Genomic DNA, 26,795 nt, shown 5'->3' on the forward strand with positions numbered 1-26,795 from the left:
CTGATCTTAATTTTGTCTTGCAGTGGACTGATCGTTAAGACTCGGCTCCCAGCAGATCACAGAAGTCAAGCATCATTGGCTGCGGTCAGTGTGCGGTTGGGTGACCACTTTCATCAGTCTGCGTAGGGACCGAGGGTGTGCGGTATTGGTCCTCGTTAAAACTGTTCTACCGTAAAGTGCTCGACTTCGCGTGCAGGTCGTCGGGCTATGGAAGCGGGGGTGCCATCCCCGCTGCAGAGGATCAAAATTGTGATGGCATGTCTTCGGATCATCCTCAGGAATGTTTCCCAGACCGTCGCCAATAGCCCATTGTGCAGCTCTAGTGTGACGTATATGAACTACAATAAATGACTGATCTTAATTTTAACAAGAGGCTAGGAAGAGGACGATTCCATTGTTAAAAGCTTGGCGTGAGGACAGAAAAGTAAAAAGAGGAAATGAGGGAAATAACACGAAGATACATTGGAGATTTTTTATTATTTGCCTTTTTTATGCATTTTCTGCGTTTTAAAGGTTATATTTTAATGTATCTATTAAATTTTTTTATTAAAATTATTTTAGATAGCAAATGATAGCACGTAAAATTTGTAAAAGGGATCTAGTCGACCCCATCTGCGTTAATGTTGCTCTTTAGCTGTTTAATAATGATGTCTAAAGTGACAGATTTATAAGCCATGATTTGAGGACAAATCAGAGGAGCGTCCAAGAAAATCATGAAACGTGATTCCATTACTAAGCAGTTTTGAAATGACATATAATATTCCGCGTTTGAACACATGTAAAATAAATAAATACATGATTATAAAAATTTGTTAATGAAATTATTTAAAAATGAACAGGCAGTTTTAGCGTAGTGCTTTTTAGTGTTTCGTTTGCATTCTCTGCGAGACAAAATTATCTCTTTTTTCATTAAAAAAACATGCGTATTTTTGATTTTTTAAAAATATTTTTCTGCATATAAAAAATAGATTGCAATTGTTCTGAGAAATTATCATTGTATCGTATAAACAGGTCTTTAGTACCAGCTACGGCGCATTGTATTGGCCATCGAAATGGGCTATAGATGACGAAGAGCAAAACTCTCTACCTATGGCAACATTTCACATGCTTTTAAAATTAGCGTGTGAACAGTCATAGGAAAAGGAAGTAAATCAGTTTCTCTCTTGATTTTCAAATAGATTAAAAACTTTAAGGTTAGGAAACTATGTGGAACTGAAAACTGGAATGAACATAGTTCTAAAAGAAAGCATCGTGGAAATTTTAAAATTATTTGCGATAATAAAATACGAAAAATATTAAGAAAAGAAAAAATATCGTAGTACATTCCTGTATAATAGGATCAAATATAGTAAAGTTAAATTATTGCTATCTTATAGATTAGTATTCTGACCAATAAATAGACAGCAGCTAGATCTTTTCTCTAACATACAATTGAAACTAATTGATTAAAAACTTTCTTTAAAAAATATACATTGGAAATAACAGTCGACATGTTTCAAGCGTTTAAAAATAGGAGCCCATTTTCAAGACTGGCCAGATGTGAATGAGAAGAAACAAAAATGATTTAAAAAAAAAAAGAATCACTTTTGTTTTCAAATCACTTTTGCCTCTTCTTATTCACACCTGACAAGTCTTAAAAATGGACGTCTATTTTTGAACGCTTGAAACGTGTCAACTGTTGCTCCCAATTCGTATATTATTCGTATAGTAAAGTTAAAATATACATTGGAAATAACAGTTGACACGTTTCAAGCGTTTAAAAATAGGAGCCCATTTTCAAGACTGGCCAGGTGTGAATGAGAAGAAACAAAAATGATTTAAAGAAAGAATCACTTTTGCTTCTTTTCATTCACACCTGACAAGTCTTGTAAATAGACGTCTATTTTTGAACGCTTGAAACGTGTCAACTGTTGTTTCCAATTCGTATATTATTTTTATTCGTATATTTGATGCTAATGAGGTTTTCAATCAAGTGATATCTTACCACTTCAGTTTTTTTGGGATTATTTATTTAATAAAACTGAAATATTTTCGCAGAGAAATTTTCATTTATAATATTCATTTTTAATTCAATTAGAATACGTTAAGATAGATTACGAAATTTAAAAAAAAAATGTAAACAATAGGTTTACGGTTAGAAAAAAGCGGGCACTTCCATGCAACATGGAATAAATAAATAAATACATTTCTATTGCATATTATAAATATAATCTAAGTGATTTTCATGATTTATCAGATTTCATGATTATATTTCAGTGATTTATATAAGTGATAGACAACCCAAGGAAAGGGTGGAAGGACGAAGTTATTGACGACTTGGAAATAATGACGATGGAGGGAGAAGTCAAAACTGAGGGCTGTATGGAATAGATTTGTGGAACAAGCCAGGGCCCACAAAGGGCTGTAGAGCTATAGAAGAAGAAGAAAAATGGAAATAAGAAATGATTTTGAAATCATTTGTTCCGAGTGAGTGATTGCTTAGCAATAATTTACTAAAGCAAAAATGATCAAACAAAGTTTGCGTTCTACATTTTGAATGTATTATTAGCATCTGGAAATTTTTATAAAATATTACAATTACTTTGGAGCGATAAATTATACGTTTATGGAATTTAAGTAAAATACGTCTATATAAAAGTATACATACTTCTAACTTTCTAAAGCTATAAACCCTATAATGGTAAAAATAAAATGTGAAGTAAACCAATGCTTTCTTTAAAAATTTAATTTGTAATTAATTAAATATATCAGATTCAAAAATGATCTACAAATGAGAATTATTAATATTTCTATTTAAAAAGAATTTAAATTTGAGTAATCAATCAAATAATAATCAGTCAATAAAATAATAATTAATCTATTATTTATTAATTATTAATTTAAAGTAAAAATAATTAAATTCAATTAATTATCTTACTTTTTACATTCATTTCATTTTGTTTTCATCCAGGTCGATTCTTTTATAATCAAGCTGCTTTTTTGTTGTATTTTTTTTTTATTATCGAGGAATGCTCTGGACAACAAAACCACGAGCTCCTACCTACTTGAAATGTACTTAAAAATTAAGTAATACTTTTATAAAACCAATACGAGCCTTGATTTATCGAAACATTGACGAGATAGACGAAGCATTTTTTTGTCAGTTGAACGAAGACATGAAATGTGACAATGAACTAGGATCAAAATTCAAAACAAGTGTTTAACAAGTGTACGTTTTGCTCCATACGAAGGAAAGAATGGGTGTTTCAATCAATAAACTTTGTCACAGACTGCGGAAAAGGGAAACATTCCATAAAGGAAACTGGAAAAAAAAAATAGAATAATAATTTTGTTTATTAGGTCGGTTTAAAAATATAATATGCGATTTATGAATGAACTTCCTAGGGAAGAGGAATGTCAGCACACAAAGGGATGAATAATAGAAAAATATCGAAATAAATTGGTGTTGAGTAAGCCTGATGGAGGGAAAGATGACAGTAAAAATTACTGTAAAAATATTTTATAATAATATACATTTTCATGAAGAGAATTTTCATAGTTTAAAAGGTATTTTTAAATTAGTTTTAGTTTTATAAAAAAACTATTTGATAATAATTAGTTTATAATAATTTTTTCTAAGTAATTGTTTTCGTTTTCAAAATTTTGTGAGTGAAATTTTGGTGATTAAAATGGAATTAACTGTAATATAGTCAAAAATCCATTTTTCAAAAAAAAAACCCCTTTAACCTAGTAACCTAGTAAAACCTTTCGGAAATCTGTTAATTACATAATAGCACAATATGCAAAAGAAAATGTTAATATCATGTATACATAGACTTATAATTTTAGTTTTATTTTGAATTTAATTAAAGCATGTAGTTTAATTTTTAAATTCAATAAATGTAAGGAAATTGCTTAATGTTATTCAAAACCTAAAATATTTGGGCTTTAAAAAGTTAATTTGTTTTTAAATTAAAATAAGTGAAACTTTTATTCAACTTGTATATCATTAGGTTATAAAAAATATGTCAACGTTTCGTAGTGAATTACACATTTGGATATAAATAAATAAATGGAGACCATAGCATCGATTTCTTAATTTAATTTTGTGACTCGTAAACTTCTACTCATTAGCATACTAAATATATACGGCAGGCACTGAACTTATCGTTCTTCGCCATGGAAGGTACCGGAAGTTTGCTCATTTTGCATTGCCTGATCAGCACCTTGTGACCAAAGTCACGGAGGCGAACAACCTTTTTCATAGTTTAAAAGGTAGTTTTAAATTAGTTCTAGTTCTTATAGAAAACTATTTGATAACAGTTCATGTTTAACAGTTTTAAGGGACCACTTAAGAATGAAAAATTAAAAAAGGAAAAGTTTTTCGAATGATCTTTAAGAAAAAGAACATTTATTATATTATGATACACACTTGAATTAACATTTTGCTGAAATAAAACTTTTCTTAAAATATCTTTTAATTTAGCAGTATTATTTATCTTTATTTTACTATGTTGACTTATTCGAATAAAATTTTTTTTATAAAAGTATTTCAGGTACTAGATATAAGTGCATTGTGAAATATTTTTTTCCTTAAGAATTGTGAGGCATGAACAGCATGGACGTTAACTCAAGACTGAACTTTATGCATAACAATGAAAGAGATTTTTCTTGAAATTTCTCAATATATGGGTCAGGAAATATATTTTGTAGCAGTGCTCTTTTCTGAGAACTTCATTCACTATATGAATAGTTTCGATCTCTTTTTGATGGATAAGGTTTTTTCCTTATGTTGTGAAATCTTTATACCGATCGCAGACATAATCTTCAAGTTTCCAAATGCGTGCCTATTGGATTACGCGAGAAGTTTTCAAGATTGCGCTCTGTTTGTTCACTATTTACCTCTCTTTCTAGTCGAGGAAGGAAAAATTGGATTGTTATTTGAACTGAAAGCCTACTTTACTATTACTCAGGATAAAAAGATTCAAGACAGACTTTTCAAAACAAGGTTTTAAAATGTTGTGAAAAAGTTGTATGATTGCAATTCAAAAGAGAATATAGTCTTTTGAAAAATTGAGAAGAAAGTGTTAAGTTACAAAAAAAAGATTCTGATTTCATATTACTGAATCAAACAAATTCTGATTTCAAACTTAGATTTAAAAAAGATTTATTGCTTTGCTCATATTTGCATTTATTTTATTGGCATATTTTTGAGTTAAGATTGTGTTTATGATTAAACAAAGGATAAACACACACACACACACACACACACACACACACACACACACACACACACACACACACACACACACACACACACACACACATATATATATATATATATATATATATATATATATATATATATATATATATATATATATACCCATTAACCTTAGATAAATCTTTCTTTTAGAGCTTTCAGATAATACTTTCAAATATCTGACAAGACTCCTGTATTTTTCAAAAAATGTAATCTATCATATCTAAATAGTATTTTAAACTCAAACGCAAAATGTTTTTTTTTTCGTGCCTCATGCAAAATCATAAAGGAAAATTCAATTTAAAACAATTTTCAAAGTAATTTCAATTTTTGATTGGAATACTCATTGTCTTTTTTATACGAATTTTTTTTTTCTTCTGGTGATTCTAAATCTATTAGAGATGTCTAAAAACCAATTTTTTTTAAAAAAAATAGATGAATTGCATTCATTTCCATTTTCGATAAGAGAAATCTTTAGCGACAGGAAATTAAATGTTTGAACCAGGAAACAGCTATCAAAACTTCTGATTGAGGGAGAAAAGTTTCGTGACAAAACTGAATATGTCACATAGAATTTGTATTTCCCTAAGCTATACTTCAATGTCAAAAAACTTTTCACTTTACTTCAAATAATCAAAAACTTCATCTGTATCATTTATCTTGAGTTTTTTTAAGGTAATCTGAATGAAAGAACTAAAAATTATAAAAAAATAGATCTAAAATATAATTGAAAATTTTTGACATCTAATTATTAACCGACTTGTTGGTAGTTGTCTAATATAAAATAAAAAAAAAACAGCCAATACCGTGTTATTAACATAGTTGTTTGAAGCTCTTTCGCCAAAGAAAATAAAAAAACCGCAGTTTAAATACCCTACACTTGAAGCTAGCTGCAATTTTAAACTATATTTGTCATTTTGCCGCAAAAAATTATCTGGGCCTTAGAACCGGCAAATAACTATGAAATTTAAAAAATTTTATTCTTTGAAAATCGCCAACTTGGCGGCGTTTTTTCGCTTAGGTGAAAATTATCAAAATCAATACCTTATTCCATTTTTACAAATTTTTATGAGCCCAGATAATACATCATTATAGTAAGTTTTTAAATATTAAAAACCACAAACGCTTTTCATTTTCCCAAAACCGTTGTTTTCCTCCATATTGACGTTTTGCACCATTTTTAGAATAAACAGGAGATGGGGGCTGGTTAAAAATAGGTTAAAATTGCCCTAACAGCCACGAGTAACTGTTGCTAACTCACATCATTTATGAGAATAGCATATTATTCGCAAAAAGCACCATTTTATTCAACTGCAGAGGTTTCGAAAAACAGCCTTAATATTAAATTTTAAATAATTTGTCAACAGCTTCATCACCAAAGAGACTATAAGAATTTAATAATCTTATAACTGAAACATTTTTGTAGTTAGGAAATAAATTAATTGATTTTGATATTCGATTTAGTCGTGACAGTGAATTAATGAGTCATACATTTATATTGAACTAGCTGAATACTCGTCCTTCGCACGGGGTGAATAAAAAAAGAAAGAAAAGAATCAGTAAATCAGTACTGAGAAACACGACGCAATCACGCTCAAAACTGAGAACCATATAACGTAACAATTAAAGAACTTGAAGGAAGATCCAGGTGAATGACATTTTTAAGGGAATTAATGAATTAGAGAAAATAGCATGAAGTGGTTGTGTTAATATGTTTACGTCTTTTATTCACTTTTATCTTAACGTAACTAAACCATAGTAGTTTTTAGTATGCTTGCATGGTTTTTATTTCAAATTAGGAAATGGTAAAAAAAAGAATTATTAGTTCCACCTTCTAAATGAAGTAATTGGAATACATGTGTTCTTTTTTCGTTCTGAAAATAAATGTCACTTACCTGATTCTTCCACTAAGTTTTTCAATAAAATAATTTCTACTTTTTTGATTAATGCTATAGGTTGTAATCTTCGGTGACTTTACGTCATTGAAATAAGAAAAGCTCGTTGCTTGTAATTCATACCTTTGAAATAAAAACAAAATGTATTTAGCATCTCTTGGTATGATGCTATTGCTCACGGCCAATTCATAATAGTTATAATTTACCACTATTAAGTGATTTTCTCAGGTACATATCCCTTACGAGGGGCAACATTTGAGTTTATGCACATTTGTCAGTGGCAGCTAACTACAGCTGATATTTTTAAAAAATATACATAACTAGTGGGCTGCGCCCCCTGCTCGCTAACGCTCGCCAACCCCCGAAAATTGCTACGCAATCTTATATGGTTTGCTTCGCAAACCAAGCTCGCTTCGCTCGCTACTAACTTATTTACATTGCAAATGCACAAAATTCTAAGAATTCAAAACAATCATTCAAATCCATATAACAACTTTTTTTTTTAAAAAAAGAATTACACCTTTTTAGTAAATACTAAGTCATTAAAATAAATCTGAATTCAAATAAATGACATGTAATTCGTTAAACCTATTAGAAATGTGCTGTAGTATAAAATCTTAAGATAAAATTTCTAAAACTGATATCTCCTTAAAAAGGTTAAAATTTTGGCTATAATTAAGTCTATTAAAAATTGAAATAAGTGAATTGCAATGGAAAAACCTGCATAAACAAATAAATTCTAGTAAAACAAATAAATTCGTGATATAAATCAAAAATCGTCAAATAAATTCGTAACATATAAATTCGTGAAAAAAAGCGCTTTCGACAAAATACTAAGATAGAGATCTATCGACAAAGACTACTCACTTCTGCCTAGCTTATGCTCTCTCTGGTTATTTCAGTTTTTGTTTTTAAAAGCGCTATATGTTGAGCCATCTCAGCTAGATTAGACATGTGGCATTTCTAGCGGCAATCATTGGTCGATTTTCTAGCGTTGCCATTCGGGGAGTTGTAATGAGGCTCTTTTTTGTTGCCGTGTAAGAGAAATATATATATGGATTAGAACTTTATAAGGGTTTTGGAGCATGACCATTTCTTTAGTTGACCTTTAATTTACTGCTAAAATATTTGCAAGTAGTGGTGCAAAAAAGTTCTGTTAATTCTAATTCATTAAATTATTAATACACTATCTTAGCTACCACTGGAGAAAATACTTTTTGAAACTACGGAAAACTCCTTGTAGATTTCTCCTTAGAACCAATTCGCCAATTACCATAATACCAGCAGTACACATTACCGTAAGGGATACATATGAATTATGCGTCATCTGTGAGTGGCGATATTTTGATTTTTTCTTAAACGAATTTCCCGTTTATCTATCCTCTATGAGCTTGGTGTTGAAGCACATGTAGCTTATTTTATTTTATTTCAATTAAAACGCATCAATATTAATTGAGCATTAGTGTCAATAATAATATGTAGATTTTTTACGGCTATCCAAAAAAGCGAATAAGTATCTTACCTACTTATTTTTGCTTTTTAGTTCAGAAGTTACTTTTTTTATTTCAATTAATACATAGTACCAGCATTAATTGGGTATAATATGAAAAAAACACAACTACTTTAACTCCGAAAATTTTACTAGGAATAATATTTACCTTTTAGTTTAATTAATGAGCTGAGTTTTAAATATGTTTACTAAATTCATAAACTTAGATAAAACAACAAAATAAATTATTTCAAAAGGAACTAGACTAATACATTTCCAACCAGACGAGTAGCGACTTATAACAACACACTTCGTTTAATGTTTACTTGTTGCTAGAAATCAGGTTCGCAGAAAATGCTGTTTACTAGTCAAATTTAGTAGGAATAACACGACCTGTGACGTAGGCTATAGTATACCCAATTAAGCATCATTGTCCTCAATGATGGTATGACAATTTCTTACTGTTCTTCTAGACAAATAAATAGAATTACTCCATTTCTTTTGCTTTCTAGCACAGAGCTTTTTTCTTTTATTTCAATATGCATATATTACCGTAATTATTTAAACATCTAGACCAAGCGTGCTACCACGTGTTGTTCTTTTACTTTATCTCACTTAGCGAATATAAAATAATTAAATATTTAAATAGGTGTAATACACTATTTTTTGATCAAATAGAGCTATAAGCTAGAAATTATCACTGATGTTATTTTTAAAATATGTGAAATTCGATCGCTAAATTTAAAACAATGGCTAAAAAAATCAAAAAATTCTATTTTGTTTTTGGCTCATCCGGCTTAAACAGTTCGTCATCGAATATTCTAATCTTGACAGTGACCTTCGTCGTGCTTGAAATTATCTATACGTCAATTTTCATCGCTTTTTGTCGGATGGCTTAGGAGTCTATAAAGTGCACACCAACCCACACACAGACATTCATTTTTATATATATAGATTAAAAAATTCAGGTTATTACATTGCCATTACAATAATTGTTAATAAAGGAATCAAAGTATTTATATTCATTTATTATAAACTGTGAAAAAATTAAATAATTGGTTTAATTTAATTATAATTGGATTAAGAATTAGATGTAACTGGATTAAATTTATGAAATTAAAGAAATTTTTAAAAGCTGGGAAATATGTAATGCCAGCAATGGCTTCACTGTTAGTTATTGAACAGTTAATAAAAATAAAATGCTTTTTCATACAACATATTTCCAGCGTTCCAACAACCCTTTAGATATTTTATTAAATTTACTGAAACGGGCTTTATACTTAAAATACATTTTCGTTGGGAGGGATAAGTTATGGCTTTGTGATGACAAGAACTCGTATTTTGGATTTTTTGAGAAAAAAAAATGTCCTAACCCTGTTTTGAAAACATTATTCTTTTATTTTACGTAAAACGCAAACTCTTTTTATAAACTCAGAAATTTTATGGAAGTGTATAAAACAGTATCTATTTAGGAAACATTCTTTTCGTGTTAGATTTTATATTCTTATTTTGTGTGCAATGTGAAGTGATTTATTTTCTTCACAATGCCGAGTTTGCTAAAAAAGTTTAATTTAAGGCAGCTTCAAACGCAACTAACAAAAGTGTTTGAATAGAGTTTTATATTTTCTCGCTAGTATCTGAATTGGGATTTCATTTTTACTTTTTCGTTTATGAAGAGTAAAGAGCTTATTTGTAGATTTAATATTAACAGAAAAAGGGAATTACTCAAGCAGAAATCTGTTTCTAAAATAATAGTGAAAGAAACATTTTGATAAGGATTAAGTATGAAATGAATAATTTAAATGTTAATGTATAAAAATGTTTTGTAACTGTAATATAGATAGTGTTTTGTAATTATGACTCTTAATATGTTTTTTTAATAAAAGTACACACATTAGGAGTTGAAAATCAATAATTAAGAGTGGAAAAAACAAATTATCACTTGAAATTTGACGTATCACTAGTGAGAAAAGCGGTATGAAAACACCATAATAAATGAATTGACAGTCTAATAAAATGCATTTCTAACATATTGCTCGTTATAACTGAGTGCTATTAAGAAACGAGTTTAGAAAAAATCCTAAAAGTTCATACACATTTACTAAATTATAATTATAAGTATTGAAAATAAAATAATTATTTTCAATTATTGTACAATACCAAAGAAGATAGTTAATTTGCTAAATTGTTTTTTACATTTTCTTGTGCCTTTTATACAAATTCACAGTTTTTTTTAAATAAGACTAAAAGTCCGAAAAAATCATTGACGTCAAAAAAGAATTGTCAGCTGGAAAAAGATCAAAAAGGAATTTTTAAAAAGGTATTGACTGCGTTTTCATTACATTTATTAGTTTTTTTTTTTAAATTTCCTTTTTAGTTTTGGCTTAATTAAACGATAAACTAGTGCGTTAAAGTCTTACTTTAACAAAAACTATAGACTATGTATAGCTAAACTGCGTGCTTAACTATATATATTTAACTATTTTGTGCGTTTAAACTATATTTAACTCATAAAAAATTATTTATAATAGGAACTAAATTGGTAAATGACATGCTGTGAAATTTTGTTGATGTAAAACATCAACTTAGATAAAAGATAAATACAAAAAATCTAGACTGTTTATCAAATTATTACGGATAGTACTTCATATTCTAGGTAAAATTTATATAATTTAATATTTTGAAGTTTACAGAAGAGAAATGCAGTCTTGTACTAAAGTTGTATAAATTTTTCTTCCAACATGTAGGAAAAGAGGATTTGTTTAAGAACATTTAATATTAGAAGGCATGTACAAAGAAATTATGTAAAATGTTGATACAAGTAAAAAGGCAAGTGTACAAAATATTAACTAAAAGAATTTTGGAATTTATTACCTTAAAGACATTTTAAAATGTCAAAAATGATTTTCTGTTTGACATTAAAGGACATTTTAAGCTGCTTAAACCAAGTTTCAATTTCTTTAAATCTGTAAATATACTTTAAATATTTAACCAAAGCATTACTTCCAAACGAAGCTTAAACTGGTATTGAAAGTTCGTATTAGTAGAAGTTGCTGTAGAAAAGAATGAAAGATTGATATTGTGAGAAAAACTGATTTTAAAAAGAAAAAAAAAATATTTTATAACGAGCAATCTTTATTGCTAAGCATCTTTTCAAGTAAAATAAAGACCTAGTATTTGTTTTTAGTTTAAATGTTTTATTTAAAAAAAAAGTTAAATAATTTCTCACAACATATAAGTATTATAAATATTTGTGAAAAAATTTAATGGTTTTCGTGATACAATGAAGTAATTTTTTAAAGAAAAATAACATTGTCGACTGCAGCGGCCAGTTTGTAATTCCAGGGGGATATGTAGATAAATACTCTATAATTTTTAGGCCAACAGCATGATGATGGCGAGTTGGTGACAACGGCACGACGTGTCACCTTTGCGGCACAACGGCAGCATTGTACTCCTCACCATCTTGTACTCATAATCAAAATATTATAATCATCAATCATCACTCGAAATTTAATATACATAAAAATACAGCAGTTTCAAACATTCTTAATTCTACTTGTATTAGTTAATCAGTAACTTTAAATAACAATATTATAGATAAAGCAGAAGCATTTCTAGTTTTGAAACGTGATCTTCATTTGCCACGTGGTACAAATCTGCAAATGCTGCATTATAAAAAATGGCAGAATGCGTAAAACTGAAGCTGAAATTCTAAACTTTTCCCTTTTTTCCTTTCTAGCCCACCACCAACAACGTACGCCTAATTTATTTTATATAATACACAATTCTGACTGCTATATTTTAAAAACGATTCATTTATTTAAGCAAAGTACATTTAAATCTGTTTGAAAGTATTCTGTCTTTTATGTACAATTGCACCATTTTGTATATTAAAGTGTAGATCAGAACAGAAGTTGTAAAGAAAAAAAAGTAGAAAACTAACACTGCAACGTTTTTTCATATTCTTTATACTTCTGTACTTAACAAAATGAATATCTTTTTTAATTATAAATAAATTTTACCTGTCAATTTTAATTATTTGAAGTCATCGATTTAAAAATACATATACAAGAGTTGTGGGGTGGAGATTTCCCTAATAATGCTCCCATTCTTTTAATATTCTGACATTTATTTAAGATTTATCCTTTTATTAGTAAAAGAGTTATTAAATATTTGTAGGAACCAATACTATCAAAAACAAAACTTATTTTGGCAAAAGACAAACTTTTGTTTTCCATACGCAAACAAGTGCATGCAAATGATAACCATTTTAGAATTTTTTTTTTTTATCATAACCCCAATAATTCAATATATAATTTGTTAGGTTATATTTTTGCTGGAAATAGAATGTTATTTAAAGTGAAATGTTTTATTTAATAAATATTATTGCTCCGTCAAAAGTTTAATCTTGTATTTGTAACCAAAATCACGACATAGCTTAATATTCAATTTCGAGCAATTCCACCGCCAAGTCACGATTTATCGTAAATCTTCATGCATTGTATTTTCTACTTCAATATTTGAAATTCAATTCAAACAAGAGCCATTCCTGTTTGCTTTGATTTTGATAAGATGAAAATATTTTGAGTGTGTGCTGAACTACGACTTGTAAATACGAAATACATTTCTGAAAGTTCCTGCCTTAAGCTAACGCCATTGATTTTATAAAACGCTTTGTACTAGCAATAAATTGAGTATGTAATGTTTTATTGAAAGTAAATTAACATATTAACGTGAAGATTACCGAAATACAATAAGGGCTAACGAAGAGCTTGACTTGCTAATACTTTCATTATTTACATTTTAAATGTAGTAAAAGACATAAAAGGGTTCGATGTTTATTTAAAATATGCAAGTGATATAGTGAATCTAAATAATTTTGGAAATACATGAGTTTATTTTCTAGTATATGGGAGTATTAAAGTAAATTATGAAAGTATTTTAGTTTTAAATGCTCAATTCTTTTATATTTTGAAGCCTAAATCTAATTTCCATTAAGGTATGAAATTTTTCGAATAAAATACTTTTTTACTTATTTCTAGAAAGTTTGAGATCAGATCAGATGATTTTCGGCATATTTTAAATTTTCATTTAAACATTATATTAAAAAAATATTTTCTAGCTTTGAAAAAGTCATCAAAAACAAATATTAACTTAAGCAACAACTAAGTGCAGTTCATTATAAAGCAGACGACATTTTTGGAACTTTCTGGATCAGGATGAATTTTTGTGAAAAAGTATAGTGAGCCAGCACAGGAAAAGGAAAGATCAAGTTTTTGTTGAAAAATGTAGAAAGAAATTTTAAAGAATTGTTGAAGAATGGTAAGAATGAATTTAATAATTGCCTAAAGAATATCCTGCTAGTTAGTTCTCTGATGTCAACGTCTAGAAAATCGTCTGAAGTATTGTTTTGATTAGAAATGGTGAAAATATTTCGTATACTATTTAAATAAATGAATATATTTTTAAAATATTAGCTGGATTTTCAATTCAACACTCGGAACAGTACGTTAAAGTGGCCTTATAATTTATTATAAAAAGAAGTAAAGAATTCTAATTGGTATTATGTTTTAGAAAAATTATTATTTTTGATCTAAATTATTACAGAAATAAATAATAATTTGCATACATTACCTTAAAAATTCTGTAGCGAGATTTCTAATACAATAAAGTTTTATCTGCCAGTTTCGATAGTGATAATAAAATACCAAGGCATGTGACTATTCATTCTCCAACTTCTACTTTCTCATTGTTTGTTTTTAACTAAATGCATAATAGATTTATTTGCATACAATGTTTGCTTATCTTACTTGTTGAGAAACAAATACTGTAATTATGCAAGAAATTTGTGTGAAGGTATAAAGCGAATCTCATTGATTTTTCAGATTTGATAAAATTTTTTATTTGAATGTTTTCAGTAGCAAATTTGTCCACAATTTGAGTACATTAATAGAATTGAATACAGTCCTCCATGAATAAATAACGATTTATTTTGAGACATTTGTTTTATCTCAGTGTAAAGAGAAAATAGCCATGTTTCATTATTTTAAGTAAATCTATTATTTTCGCTTTTACTATTAAGTATATATAAGCGTTTTTTTCTTAATCACCAAGATTTGTTTATTTTAACGGTTATGTTCATAAATTTCTATTAGTTTCTTAAAGAATAACTTAGAGCATATTCAGAGTAGAGGAATTACTAAAGCTGCCTCTCTGAAAATTTAAAAAAAAAATGTTAAATAATTTGAATCGCATTAAGAAAAGTCCTAGCTGAGTCATCTTATACTGATTTGCCTCTCTCGGTCACAGTGGCTTTTCTTCTTATTTATTCTTCTTTATTCTTGTTTCACTGTGGATTTTCTAGTTTTGTGTTTTACATTTATTTTCCATTTTTCTATAGCAACTTTACGTTTCTTATTTCAAAACACTTTCGCTTCTTCTCATTCATGCTTGGCAAGTCTTGAGAATAGGCTCTTATTTTTGAACCCTCGAAACATGTCGACTTTAATTTCAATCTGCATATTTTTGACTCCAATGACATCTATATATATAATATTAAAAAAAAAGAGTTTGGGTGTGTATGTATGTGTGTCTGCATACCGGATTGAGGGTAAACGGTAGACTCTAAGTAATACGAAATTAAACATGAAGCTGAATTAGTACAATTGTAAACTTTTTACGAAGCCCCGATTTTCGATTTAAAATTAGGAGACATTTAAGAAATGGAATTTTTGCATTAGTTTAGCAGAAGCCATTGTTTTAAAATAAACTATTAACGATACAATTTTTTTTTAATATTTTAAAGACAACATCATTAATGCTTGCTAGCTTACAGCTCTAATAAGCAAAGTTGTGTTCTGTAATACTTAATTCTTTCTTTATTCGTTGTGTTTAGTTATTTGAATGATCGTTATAGCATAGGCGGACTGCGACACCATTCAAGTATTTTTAAGGTTATCTGAAACCACATGTTTATTTTGCTTATTGTCATGCTTTTAAGGCGTGTTTTTATGTAACTAAATAATTTAAAATAAACGTTTATTGTGATAAAAAAAGTAACTCGTACTAACAAGCAAATTTAAGAGAAAAATGGTACTAATTCGCTGAGGATAAATGTAAAAAAAAAAACGCCAACAGTACTATTGACACCAATGATAATTAATTTTGGTAAAGAAATTGAATTAAAATAGTTAGTTTTGTACAGAAAGCCTTTAATAGAGCGTAAAAAGTCACCAATTTGTTTTTGACATCAATGATAGTTAACTAATTTTAGTAATAAGTACTAATAGAAAGAAAGATAATAAGCTATGTACTAGAAAGTAAACTTAATGGTGAAAATGTACTTCTTCTGTACGGGGAACCGTAAGAAGTCGCCTTACTATTATTGACACCAATGATACTCAATTTTGATAACAGGCACTAGCATCATGGTAAATGGAGAAGTTTTGAAACGTGATTTTTATAAAACTGAATAATTTTAAAATCAACGGTAATTGAAATAAAAGAACATAAGTTTATACTAAAAAGTAAAATCAAGAGAGAAATGGTACTAATAGGTAGAGGAAGAACGTAAAAAAAACGTCAATAATATTATTTACGTAAATTATAATTAATTTTGACAATAGTTACGAATTGACACCCAGTGGTTGAGTGGCGATCTCGTGCCGCAGGTCCTGGGTTCGATCCTCAGACCGAGCAAGGTGAACTCAGCCTTTCATTTTTTCAGTGGGTCTATAAAATGAGTAACAAGTATGCTGGGGGACTAAACAATGGGGGTTCCACGTTTGACTGTCCATCCAACAGGAACATCTACTCCTGCACCTCAGAGCCCTAGATCAAGAAAACTGAGATAGGCACAGTAGGCCAGGTTCCCTATGGGCTGTTGCGCCACTGTGTTTAATTCAGTTTTAATAGTTAAAAATTTAAGTAAAAAAAAAGCTATGTACTAAAAAGCAAAATAAATGGAGAAATGGTACTTATTCGTTTAAAAGAACTTAATAAGCCGCCTTACTATCATTGATGCTAAATTTTGATACTGACATCATAATAGTTGGTGCAATATTAATAGGTACCAAATATTACCTTATATTGATACACAATATTTTATGAGTAAATTTGATGTCGATTACAGCTGCACCAAATACTGCGCATTTTTATGATAGATTTTTTGCAGCCCCTCGGAGATATTGTAAGTACAGGAGATAGTTACTTGATTGTTTTAAATTTTAAGTATCATGAGTTGCCTCGAGCCAACAGTTATTATGACAGATGATTCTGAATTTAGTTTGTCTATATTTTGATGGGATGAACTTTTAAAAATGTTTTCTGCTTAATCTAATAACATAAAGCCACCGAGAAAGCCAACAAATAATTTATAGATAAAAGAAAATAAGGAATATCTACCTGTGGGACTGCATACTGGATTGCTGGAACACCTTCTAAAAAAAGAGATTAATAATGAATTTAAACGAGTAAAATTGTAAACAAATTATGAATCAGAAATTTTTTATTTATATTTTAAATTCAGAGATTTATTTTGAAAACGGAATGCTCTTATTGACTGAGCGCAAGTTGCTTATTGCACGCTCTGCTATACTTTACTATATATTATTTCTTTTGCCAGGTTATTTGTATGATCAAAGTGATCGCTGTAGTATAAGCAAACTACATCACCAAATTATTATTCCTAAGGTTATCTGAAACCACGTGTTTATTTGTTAATAGTTATACTTTAAAAACGTGCTTTTTTTTTATAAAACTGAATAATTTTAAAATCAATGGTAATTGCAATAAAAGAAAATAAGTTAGGTATTAAAAAAATAAAATTGATACAGAAATGGAACTAATTCTTTGAGGATAAGCATAAAAAAACTAAGGTTAATATTGATACTAAATGATAAATGTGGTATTTGTTGCTAATTGAACTAAAATAATTAGCTATGCTCTAAAAAGTAAAATCAAGGGAGAAATATTACGAATTTGTAAAAAGATCTTACAAAAACTGGAAACTCTTATTGTCGTTAATGATACTAAATAAATTTTGGTAATAATGTCTAATTGAAATAAAAAAAGAAGCTATAAACTTAAAAGCAATATTAATGGAGAAAATGTACATATTCATTCCGGGGAAAGGTAGAAAGTCGGCCCAGCATTATTGATACCAACACCAACAATGCTTAATTTTGGTAATATGCACTACTGACATCATTGTAATTGTTGAAGTATACTCTTATACAAGGATTACTCTGAAATTTTTGAGGTACCCGCAGACGAGAATTTACAAAATAAAAATAACGGTTTAATTTTAAAATACAAAGTATTTTAACACAGCAGACGATTTTTTGCTGACTTACTTCAACTTGTTTAGCGTAGAATAAATTTTAAACAGAAGAGAAAATGGAGTAGACGCGAGAGCATTTTCGCGCTATGATTTTCTACTATTTTAAAGTTGGATTAAATCAAGAAGAGTGCATTCAACGGTTGCAATTAGCATTTGATGATGAATCTCCAGCTCGTGTTGCTGTATTCAGATGGCCTAAAGAATTTAGCAGAGGTCGCAATTTTCTTCAGAATGAAGAACACACAGGAAGGCCGCCGTCGGCGGTAATCCCGGATAATGTGTCTGCCATACGAAAAATGTTAAAGGATGACAATCGCTGTACCTATCAAATTATACAGAAGAAACTTAACATTGGGTCCGCAGCCATACACAAAAATATTCATGAAGAATTACATAAGAAAAAAGTAGTTTGCCGTTGGGTTCCCCATAATCTAACTGAGCACCAAAAAGAGGAGCGTGTCAGAATCACCAAAGGAACTCTTAAATTGATAAATGATGATGGCCACCGCGTCATTTCTAGAATTGTAACGGGTGAGGAAACGTACATACCGTTTTTTGACATTCCAACGCGTCAAGAAAGCAAAGTATGGGTCTTTGAAGATGATCCCACGCGGACAATGCGCACTGAAAAAAGTGATGTATGCCGCGTTCTTCAGAAGTACGGGATTGGTTAAAGCCATCAAGTTGGAAGGATAGAAGACAGTAACAGCAAACTGGTATACCACTAAATGTCTTCCAGAAATTCTGCAAGAAGTGAATGTTAGGGGACTAATGCTTCACCATGACAATGCATCTTAACATACAACCGGATTAACAGTTGAGTTTCTTAAACAAAAACAAATTAAAGTGATAGAACATCCGCCGTATTCACATGATCTTGCCATGTGCGACTTTTGGTTATTCTTTAATCTAAAAATGAACTTACGAGGACGTCGTTTTCATTCAGAAGAAGAGATTGATGTGGCTATAAATGCATTTTTTCATGGCTTGAAATGAATGGCTTGAGGCATTTAATCTGTGGAAAATTCGACTACAAAAGTGCATTGATGCTGGAGGATACTACTTTGAAAACACCTAAAATTTTGCAAGTGCAACTTTAAAAATCTAGTTGTATCTCAAAAATTTCAGAATGACCCTCGTACAAAATATTTTATGAATAAATTTTTCAGTAGTTTGATTTCCAGATTCAACAGAGATCAGTATTAGGGCCCCCAAATTTCAAAAAAGCAATGAAGCTTGAATTCGATACTTTTCTTTCCGTCTTTCTTTCAGGTGATTCAACTAAGCTTTTATTTCTTTCTCTGTTAAATATTAATTTAAGAACCCTAAAAGTATACATTTTTAAATTCAATTTTGACAGGGATTCCAAAAACATGTATTAAAGGTGGTGATTACGTAAGAATACGTGTTGTTAATATTGAAGTTTTTCTTATGGTATGGTGCAGCTCAAACATAAAATTGCTCGCACATCATTAAGATAATTCAGAGAAAGTATGTTATTTTCAATTTTGTAAATGCAGAAATTTTTCAAAAATTCTTTCTTGTTAGCTTAGCTCGAAATCTATCAAATCAGCATTGAAGAAGAATTGACAGAGAACTTAAAAACCTGTTTGACCAATAAAGAGAAGCAAAAGGAATTGAATTAAAGTTGTTTGAAGAGCTTATATGTTTCATTCATGTTTTACACCCGCCTTTCTTCACTTGGATTTTCGGAACATTAAGATTGAAATGTCGTGTAAATTTTTTTGTTTTTTTTTATTGATCGACTGTAAGTTAAGGCATGCAATTGTAGAGTCTTATTTTTACTTTAACTTATTTAAGAAGACTTAAAATGTTTGTTTGAGAGCGAAAATAATCAAGAGTAAAACATTTAAAACTTTCTGTTTTTAAATTTAAATTTCTTCTCATTCATTGAGGTACGCCTCTCAAAAATTATCACAACATTTCATTATTTCCAGAGATAACTATCTAATGTAGTTTATTTCTTAAGATATGTATTTTCATAAAATAATTAATCTATTGTTGGCAGAAAGTGTAGATGAAATAGAATAAAGCGGGGAATAAAATGAATAAATCAACTCTTTCTTACTTGTAAACCGCATTTGGGTAAATAAGTCATTACCGACTGTTTAAAGATGCATTCAAATTACATTATTTGAATGCATGACATTTTCATCACATATTCTCTAAACTAAATACGAAAAAGGAAAGTAGCGTTTACATTGATTAGCGTTTTATTTGTCATCATTAGAACGATTTAATTAGAGAGTTACTGTCAAATTAATGAATGTTACTTGCCGGAATTTCCCTAATGTGCTTGAATATGTTAGTGAATTATTTAGTAGAATAAAGTGAATATGGTGATAGTTAAATTTACTCATAATTTAATTTGTCACGAAATAATGTACAACATCAGTAGAACTGCTGTTTGTATACCTTAAGTTAAGATATTTAAATTAAAACTCATCCGTTATTTTTCACAAGTTATGAATTAATTTCTAATAAATTCAAAACCATAAATTAATTTATAATGAGTAGTAATTAATTCATAACTATGTTTCATTAACAAGTTATAAACTAATTTATAATTAATAAGTTTCATAATTTAATCAAATTTATGAAAATTTTGAATGTTTCTCAATAAAAATAAAAATAAAGTTAGATTAAGAATGAAACATCATGAAACCTACCTCCTAATTTTATGGAATAGTTGCTCGTTATTTTGTTAATCTTCCATTTTGCTGCAGAATATTTTCTCATTTCCTTTGTCGAATAATAACATTTTATTGTCAACACTCTTTCTATTTTCTTTGGAAAAGGTGCATGAATGTTTTCTCTGAAAAGGTACTTGAATTAATAGAATACTAGTGTTTTAATTGTCAAATTCTAAATGTTTATTTCATGTAACGTTTTATTTTCATGAATTGTTGGGAAATAATTTGAAAATAATTTAAATAAAAATGATAAGCTGGTTTTATAAACATTTTAATTTAGCAGAAAATAGTTTGTTTATAACACATCGTTTGTATATATTTTATATCGTTTGTATATAATTTAGAATTTCGTTTTTGTATTTTTTTTCTCTTTTCGAGAAATTTTTCTGGTTTTGCCACTAAATTCGGAAAACTGGAAATGCTTAACAAGAAGATTTAGCTAATGAGAATTTTCCTCACTACTTTGTCTGTAATGATTGGAAATTTGAAATAATCTGAAAAGGAACTACAAGTTGGTGTTTTTAATTTCTGAAAATGAAATCAATACTGCGTCAAACTTGCAAAAAAAAAATCAAAGTGTGTTCTTTGATTTCTTTACAAGTACGAACAGAAGATACGAAAATATAATTTCTTTATATAGTTTTTTCACTAGTGTTTAGCGGGATTCAATCAGAAATATTCAGGCACTTAATGATCTTTGCTTTTTAGAGATCTGATTTTAATTTAGATTATCCAGATAACTTTCAAAATTTTATTGATATTTCAAACATAATTATCATAAAATTCCTTATAAAGAACTTATGAAGAAAACCTGCTGTCAAAAACTACCCTGTATACGACATACAATAGATTTTTTTCATTATCGAAAATAAAATTATTGGCTGGATTGAAGAAGTGTTCATCATACAATTACAGCACAAATAACAGGCTGTGCACGACGAATCGCAGGATTTAAAACATTAAGCGATTCACAAGACACTAGCAAATCAGTACACGGTTACCAGCACAGACTAATGTTCTTTGCAATTACTCTTTGCGAGGCACATTACTGTTTATATATATGGGCATGGCGACGGAACCTCGAGCTTTCGACATGATTCTAGACAATTTTCGCACGACACCATAAATATTAGTTCTCTCGCTTCGAAACTTGAATTTTCGAGAACTATCATTTTGTTACTAAAATGGTCAACTAGTATCACCAAGTCACTATATATATATATATATATATATATATATATATATATATATATATATATATATATATATATATATATATATATATATATATATATATATATACTTACATACATACATACATACATACATACACCGAAGAGCCATTACATTATGACCACCCTCCATCTATAAGAATGGGCTCGCCCAGGAACAATGTTTTCATGGAACACATTAGGACCCATAATCCTCATAGAACAATCCCTGACGTCTGTAAGCTACTTGAACATAATTGCAGATCAGGTTCGCTTATTTATGGCAACAGTTTTTCCTACGGGGGATGGTATTTACATACAGGATAATGCACCATGTCATAAGGGTCGAATCGTCATGGATTGGTTCGAGGAACATTCCAGTGACTTTCAAGTCATGCCCGCAAATTCAAATTCTTGGCCCCAAAATTCACCTGACCTTAATCCAATGGAGAATTTGTGGTCCTACTTGGAAAACCAAATTCGTGCTGCCACGCTACCTCTTCGCAATGTGACGGAATTGCAGGACCAGTTGGTGAGCGCTTGGTACCAGATACCTCAGACTACCTATCAGCACCTTGTGGTATCAATGCCACGGCGAGTGCTAGCAGTTTTGAGGGCTAAAGGTGGTCTTACGTGTTACGTTACGTTACGCCAAAATTAATCTGCAACCGATTCTGTTTCTTCAAATATTTTAAAAATTGAATCAGTGATGTTTGCTAGCTTATAATTTTTATTTGTCAAAAACGAAGTTTTCATTCCAGATAAACCACTCAAGTGGAAGAATGGATGCCACCGTATTATTACATCAAAAGTTATATCAAAACACGTGTTTTTTCTTGTATAGTTATACACTAAAAGGCTTTTCTATAAAACTAAATAACTCTAAATCAAAGGTGTTTGAAATAAATATATAATCTGTGTACTGAAAAGCAAAGTTCTTGGATAAATGGTACAAAGTTATTTCGGAGAAGCGTAAAAAATCGCCATACTATTATTAGCGCCAATGATGCTTAATAAATTTTTGTATTACGTTCTAATTGAAAGAAAAACAATATCTATCTATTAAAAAGTAAAGTTAATGGAGGAAAGGTATTTATCCATTTAGGGGTACCGGAAAACCTCATGAGGGTTTCAGGGTTGACCTCTAGCAACAGCATCATTAAAATGATACTTAATTCCGTAAATCTTCATTTTGATGGGATACAAAACGTTTTGCTTATTCTAATAACGTAAAGTTTCCATAAAGGACAAAATATGATACTAGATAAGAAAAAAAATTGAAATCCTTTGAGCTTTATTAATTTAGTTGGTATATATGGTACAGTTTTGAACCTGATTTTGAAGTGTTTTTCAATACTGGTTTAGTGAATATTTTCATTTTCACCCCCGTACGAAGAATAAGTATTCTTCTAGTTTTAAAATAAAAAGTAAGAAACTTTTACAAAGAAAAGGAAAGAAATATGTCGAACACCGGTTTGGAACCGATGCTCTCTTGAATTGAAGAATCATATTTTTTTTACCTGAAAATATCACAGTGGAAGATATTTTTTTCTTACCGTTGCCTGCAGCCTTAAACAATTTATTTTGTTGGCTGAATAACGTTAAAACCATACAAAGGCATGAAAAAGAAACACATTTGAACCCATTTATATTTGGTACAATTTCCTTGTCAGTTGGCACTAGTAAATTGAAGATAAACCTCCTATTACGTATTTTTTTAATAATTTAAGATTGAAAACCACTCTGAAATATTAATTGTCTTCCAAATTTTTCTTTCACATGATCAATACTGAAATCAATGTTTCAAAAGTTAATATCAAAACCATTATGTATAAGAGGTATACAATGCTTTTTGTTTGAATGAAATAATCGTTCGCAAAATTCATTCAAACCTTTGTATGAAGGAAATTGCAATTGTTCGCAAATTTTAAACTACGTTTTCGCATAATTTTTTTGTTTTCAATGCTTTTCACAAGATAAAGTTTAGTTTGCTTTAATTGAAAATTTCGTAGCATGTAGGCAGTTAATGTAGTTATTGCTGAACGAAGAAGTACCCTGATTACAGTAAGTTTTTTTAGTTAATTAAAGGTTAAATGATAACTTTTAGGACGTTTTTTTGTCAAATCTGCTGCCATTTTGTTAAAATTAAAAAGAAAAAAATGCATTATCATTCATATGTGCAGCGTTGTTTTACTTAGTATATTTTAGTGACTAGTTTTAATTATTTTTAAAACATATAATCAAACTAGATTTGAATGCCTTCCTTAAATGTGTGATCCGACACATTTCGGACAACATACAACAAATAGTTTCGTCATATTTCAGAGTCGTTTTAGTTATTCTTAGCTTAGACGTCAATTTGTGATGCCTAATGTATATATTTTTTGACGTCAATATTTCTGACTAATATAATAATTTTTCTAAATATAATGTGTGTTCATTACAGAGCACTTTGGTAAATTACTTTCAATAACATGAATAAACTTCTGTTTATTGTTTAAAGTCAATGGAAATAAACTTATTTAAAACTTCCCTTTTATTACTTTTACTAATAAATTTCAATAAGATTTGTTTTTAATTTCAAATATTTTTAATTATAGATTTTAAGTCAGGGATTTTATTTGAAGAATTTCGAAACAATTAAATATTTAAATAAGCTTATTTACAGAAGCATATTTACATGGAAAGTTTACAAAGCTTTTAATACTTTAATGTAATTTAATTCTTAAATTCTAAACTCCAGAATCTGTAATTACTTAAACGAGGAAATTGATTTTTGAAGTAGGCTTGTACAAAATAAGAATTAAAATTAATCTTCAATTTCATTAAATCACGGTTTCCAAATGCCAATAAGTAAATATATTGTTATTTGAATTAACTATCTAAATATAGAAAAGAAGTTTAGTAAATACATTTCAAAAAATAATTTAAGTTTGAAACAAATATTTAAAAGGGAAAATCTGTGTTGTGCAAATGCGCTTTTCTCTGAAGTATTTAATAATTATGTAAAAAAAAATTTTTCTTTTTCTTTTTCTTAACAGGTTTATACTTAAATTTTTTACTAATAAAGAAATTTTTTTTATTGTTACATCTTTTTATTCAATATTACTTTCTTCCGCCCCCTGTTCGCTGACGATGCCGAACCTTCGAAGATTGATATGCAAATCTTATATGGTTTTGGTTTGCAAGTAATGCTCACATCGCTCGCTATTAAGATAAACCCATTTAAAATGTGTTTTGCCGTAAAATCTTAAAAATTTAAATCAATTATTAAAATATTTTAAGCTAATTCCACTTTAAAAAATATAATTTTGAACTATTAATTTTAAATTGAAATTTTTAAATTGAAACAAATGGCATGCAATTCGCGATCGCAACTCTCGAGTACGCCATCTAGCGGGAGACTGAAAATATCGGACATTAGTTCCCACAAAGCCATTGGCAATGACGGACGCCATTTCATTAGCAGCAAATAAGAAGCAAAATTTTCCTAAGGAAAAGGTAGAACTTCTTGAAAAAACTAACCAGAACATGCCAAACATTGAAGCAGAACACGCCAAGCATTTAAAGAACAATTTCTCAAAAATTTTTACCTTTCTATTACCAACAACATAACTTCCAATTTCATGATCACTTGCTGTTACAGATTGTGTGTATTACGGTAAAATAATTTTTTCTGTCTTCAATTCATTACAAATTAATGTGAAATCAGCATTGCTTTCGTCATTCCAATGAATAAATAAGAATTCAGAATATGCACAGAACTGTAGTTATAGAATATTGTTCTTCTTTATAGAATAGTATATATTTCTGTATCTATATTATTCGTAAAACAACAATAAAGAATCATCCGAACTACTTGAAATAGATTCATTTGTGCTGATTATTAATAAATTTGTATCGTTTTCTTGGTAATTATTTTTTTTGTTTTGAAGGAATAATTTCAACTAGAATTCAGCTATTCTGTTTTTAAGCTACATATTCAAATTCATATCGAGATCTTACATTTATAAAATTTTGATGTGTGGTATGTTATAAAACAGGTGAGTGTTATGATTTTTATAATAAAAAATTTGCTTGCAAATATTTTTTTTTCTTATTTGATGATAGTTCTCTACAGAATGGTTTTTTACGTCTCATCGAAAGATGCAGAATCAGATACGTCTGATCAGATACGTCTGATCGAAAGATGCACGATTAAGAACTATAAGAATAATAAAAAAAGAAACAATATGAAAGTTTTTATTTCAATGTAAAGAATTCTTAAAATCGTTTTTTATCCTAAGAATTCTTTATTTTCCGTTTTTTAGTTTATAATTTTTTGATAAAAATTGTTGTCAAAATACTTTTTTTGAAAAATTAAATGGTATAACATTATGTGTATGTATACTTCTTATATTGAAGTAATATGATTCAGAAAAGTATGGAATAAAAATTCGGTACTTACGTATTAATGCCACCGCCGCTACAGATTTGGCGGTTTTTAAGTGCCGCCAATCTACACTTAAAATTTTTGCGACAAATCATAAAATAAAACAATTTATTTAAAATCAAAGTAGTCAGTCAGATTTCGGTGGAAAATGAGCTGATATAGAGTTTAGCAAAGATTCAAAACAATCATATCGCCATATGAACTCTGATAAATAAGATACCAAGTGAAATAACATTTCTAAAACGTACGTTTACCTAGATAAGGTTTCATGTTGTGGGAATTGGTACATTTTCGTTTTTTCGGTAAAATATTTCCCTCCTGAAAAAATAAAATTGCATCTTGTTTTGTTTTTGGCGAATCCCAAAGACGAATTTTCGTAGCACTAAAAATGGCGACAAAAAAGAATTGTTTTTTTGTTTTTGTTTCGTCAGCATTCTTTATTTTACGTTTCTTAGTTTCTAAATAATGT

At 29.0% G+C, this 26,795-nt stretch overlaps 2 protein-coding genes across 6 annotated transcripts in view; one reads left to right on the forward strand and one right to left on the reverse strand.

Annotated features, from left to right (window-relative positions):
- The window catches only part of LOC107449442 (uncharacterized), a 40,440-nt gene extending 13,969 nt beyond the window's left edge, over positions 1 to 26,471 (reverse strand). Inside the window, exons 1-3 of one of the 5 annotated variants that reach the window (XM_043050230.3) lie at positions 26,342 to 26,471; positions 20,660 to 20,805; positions 17,033 to 17,067 (exon numbers count right to left, since the gene is read on the reverse strand). In XM_043050230.3, coding sequence (XP_042906164.1) covers positions 17,033 to 17,046 — 14 coding nt within the window. In that variant the 5' untranslated portion in view covers positions 17,047 to 17,067; positions 20,660 to 20,805; positions 26,342 to 26,471. Of the gene's footprint in view, positions 1 to 2,917; positions 3,269 to 7,137; positions 7,256 to 14,263; positions 14,369 to 17,032; positions 17,068 to 20,659; positions 20,806 to 26,341 lie in introns of those variants that run through there. The other 4 variants (XM_016064967.4, XM_087165245.1, XM_016064970.4 and 1 more) reach the window with 4 other exon arrangements.
- LOC107449435 (histone-lysine N-methyltransferase SETMAR-like) lies at positions 18,056 to 18,643 on the forward strand. Its single transcript, XM_016064953.1, has one exon. It carries the CDS (start codon positions 18,056 to 18,058, stop codon positions 18,641 to 18,643), a length of 588 nt encoding a protein of 195 aa, XP_015920439.1.
- Positions 26,472 to 26,795: the final 324 nt, after the last annotated feature.

The sequence above is a fragment of the Parasteatoda tepidariorum genome, chromosome 1 (assembly GCF_982258835.1).
Source record: "Parasteatoda tepidariorum strain Cologne lab strain chromosome 1, Ptep-v5.0, whole genome shotgun sequence".
NCBI classification, from domain to species: Eukaryota; Metazoa; Arthropoda; class Arachnida; order Araneae; family Theridiidae; genus Parasteatoda; species Parasteatoda tepidariorum.

Excerpts from the sequence above, each read along its gene's own strand:
- LOC107449435 (XM_016064953.1), top strand. The coding sequence starts at position 18,056 with ATGATTTTCTACTATTTTAAAGTTGGATTAAATCAAGAAGAGTGCATT.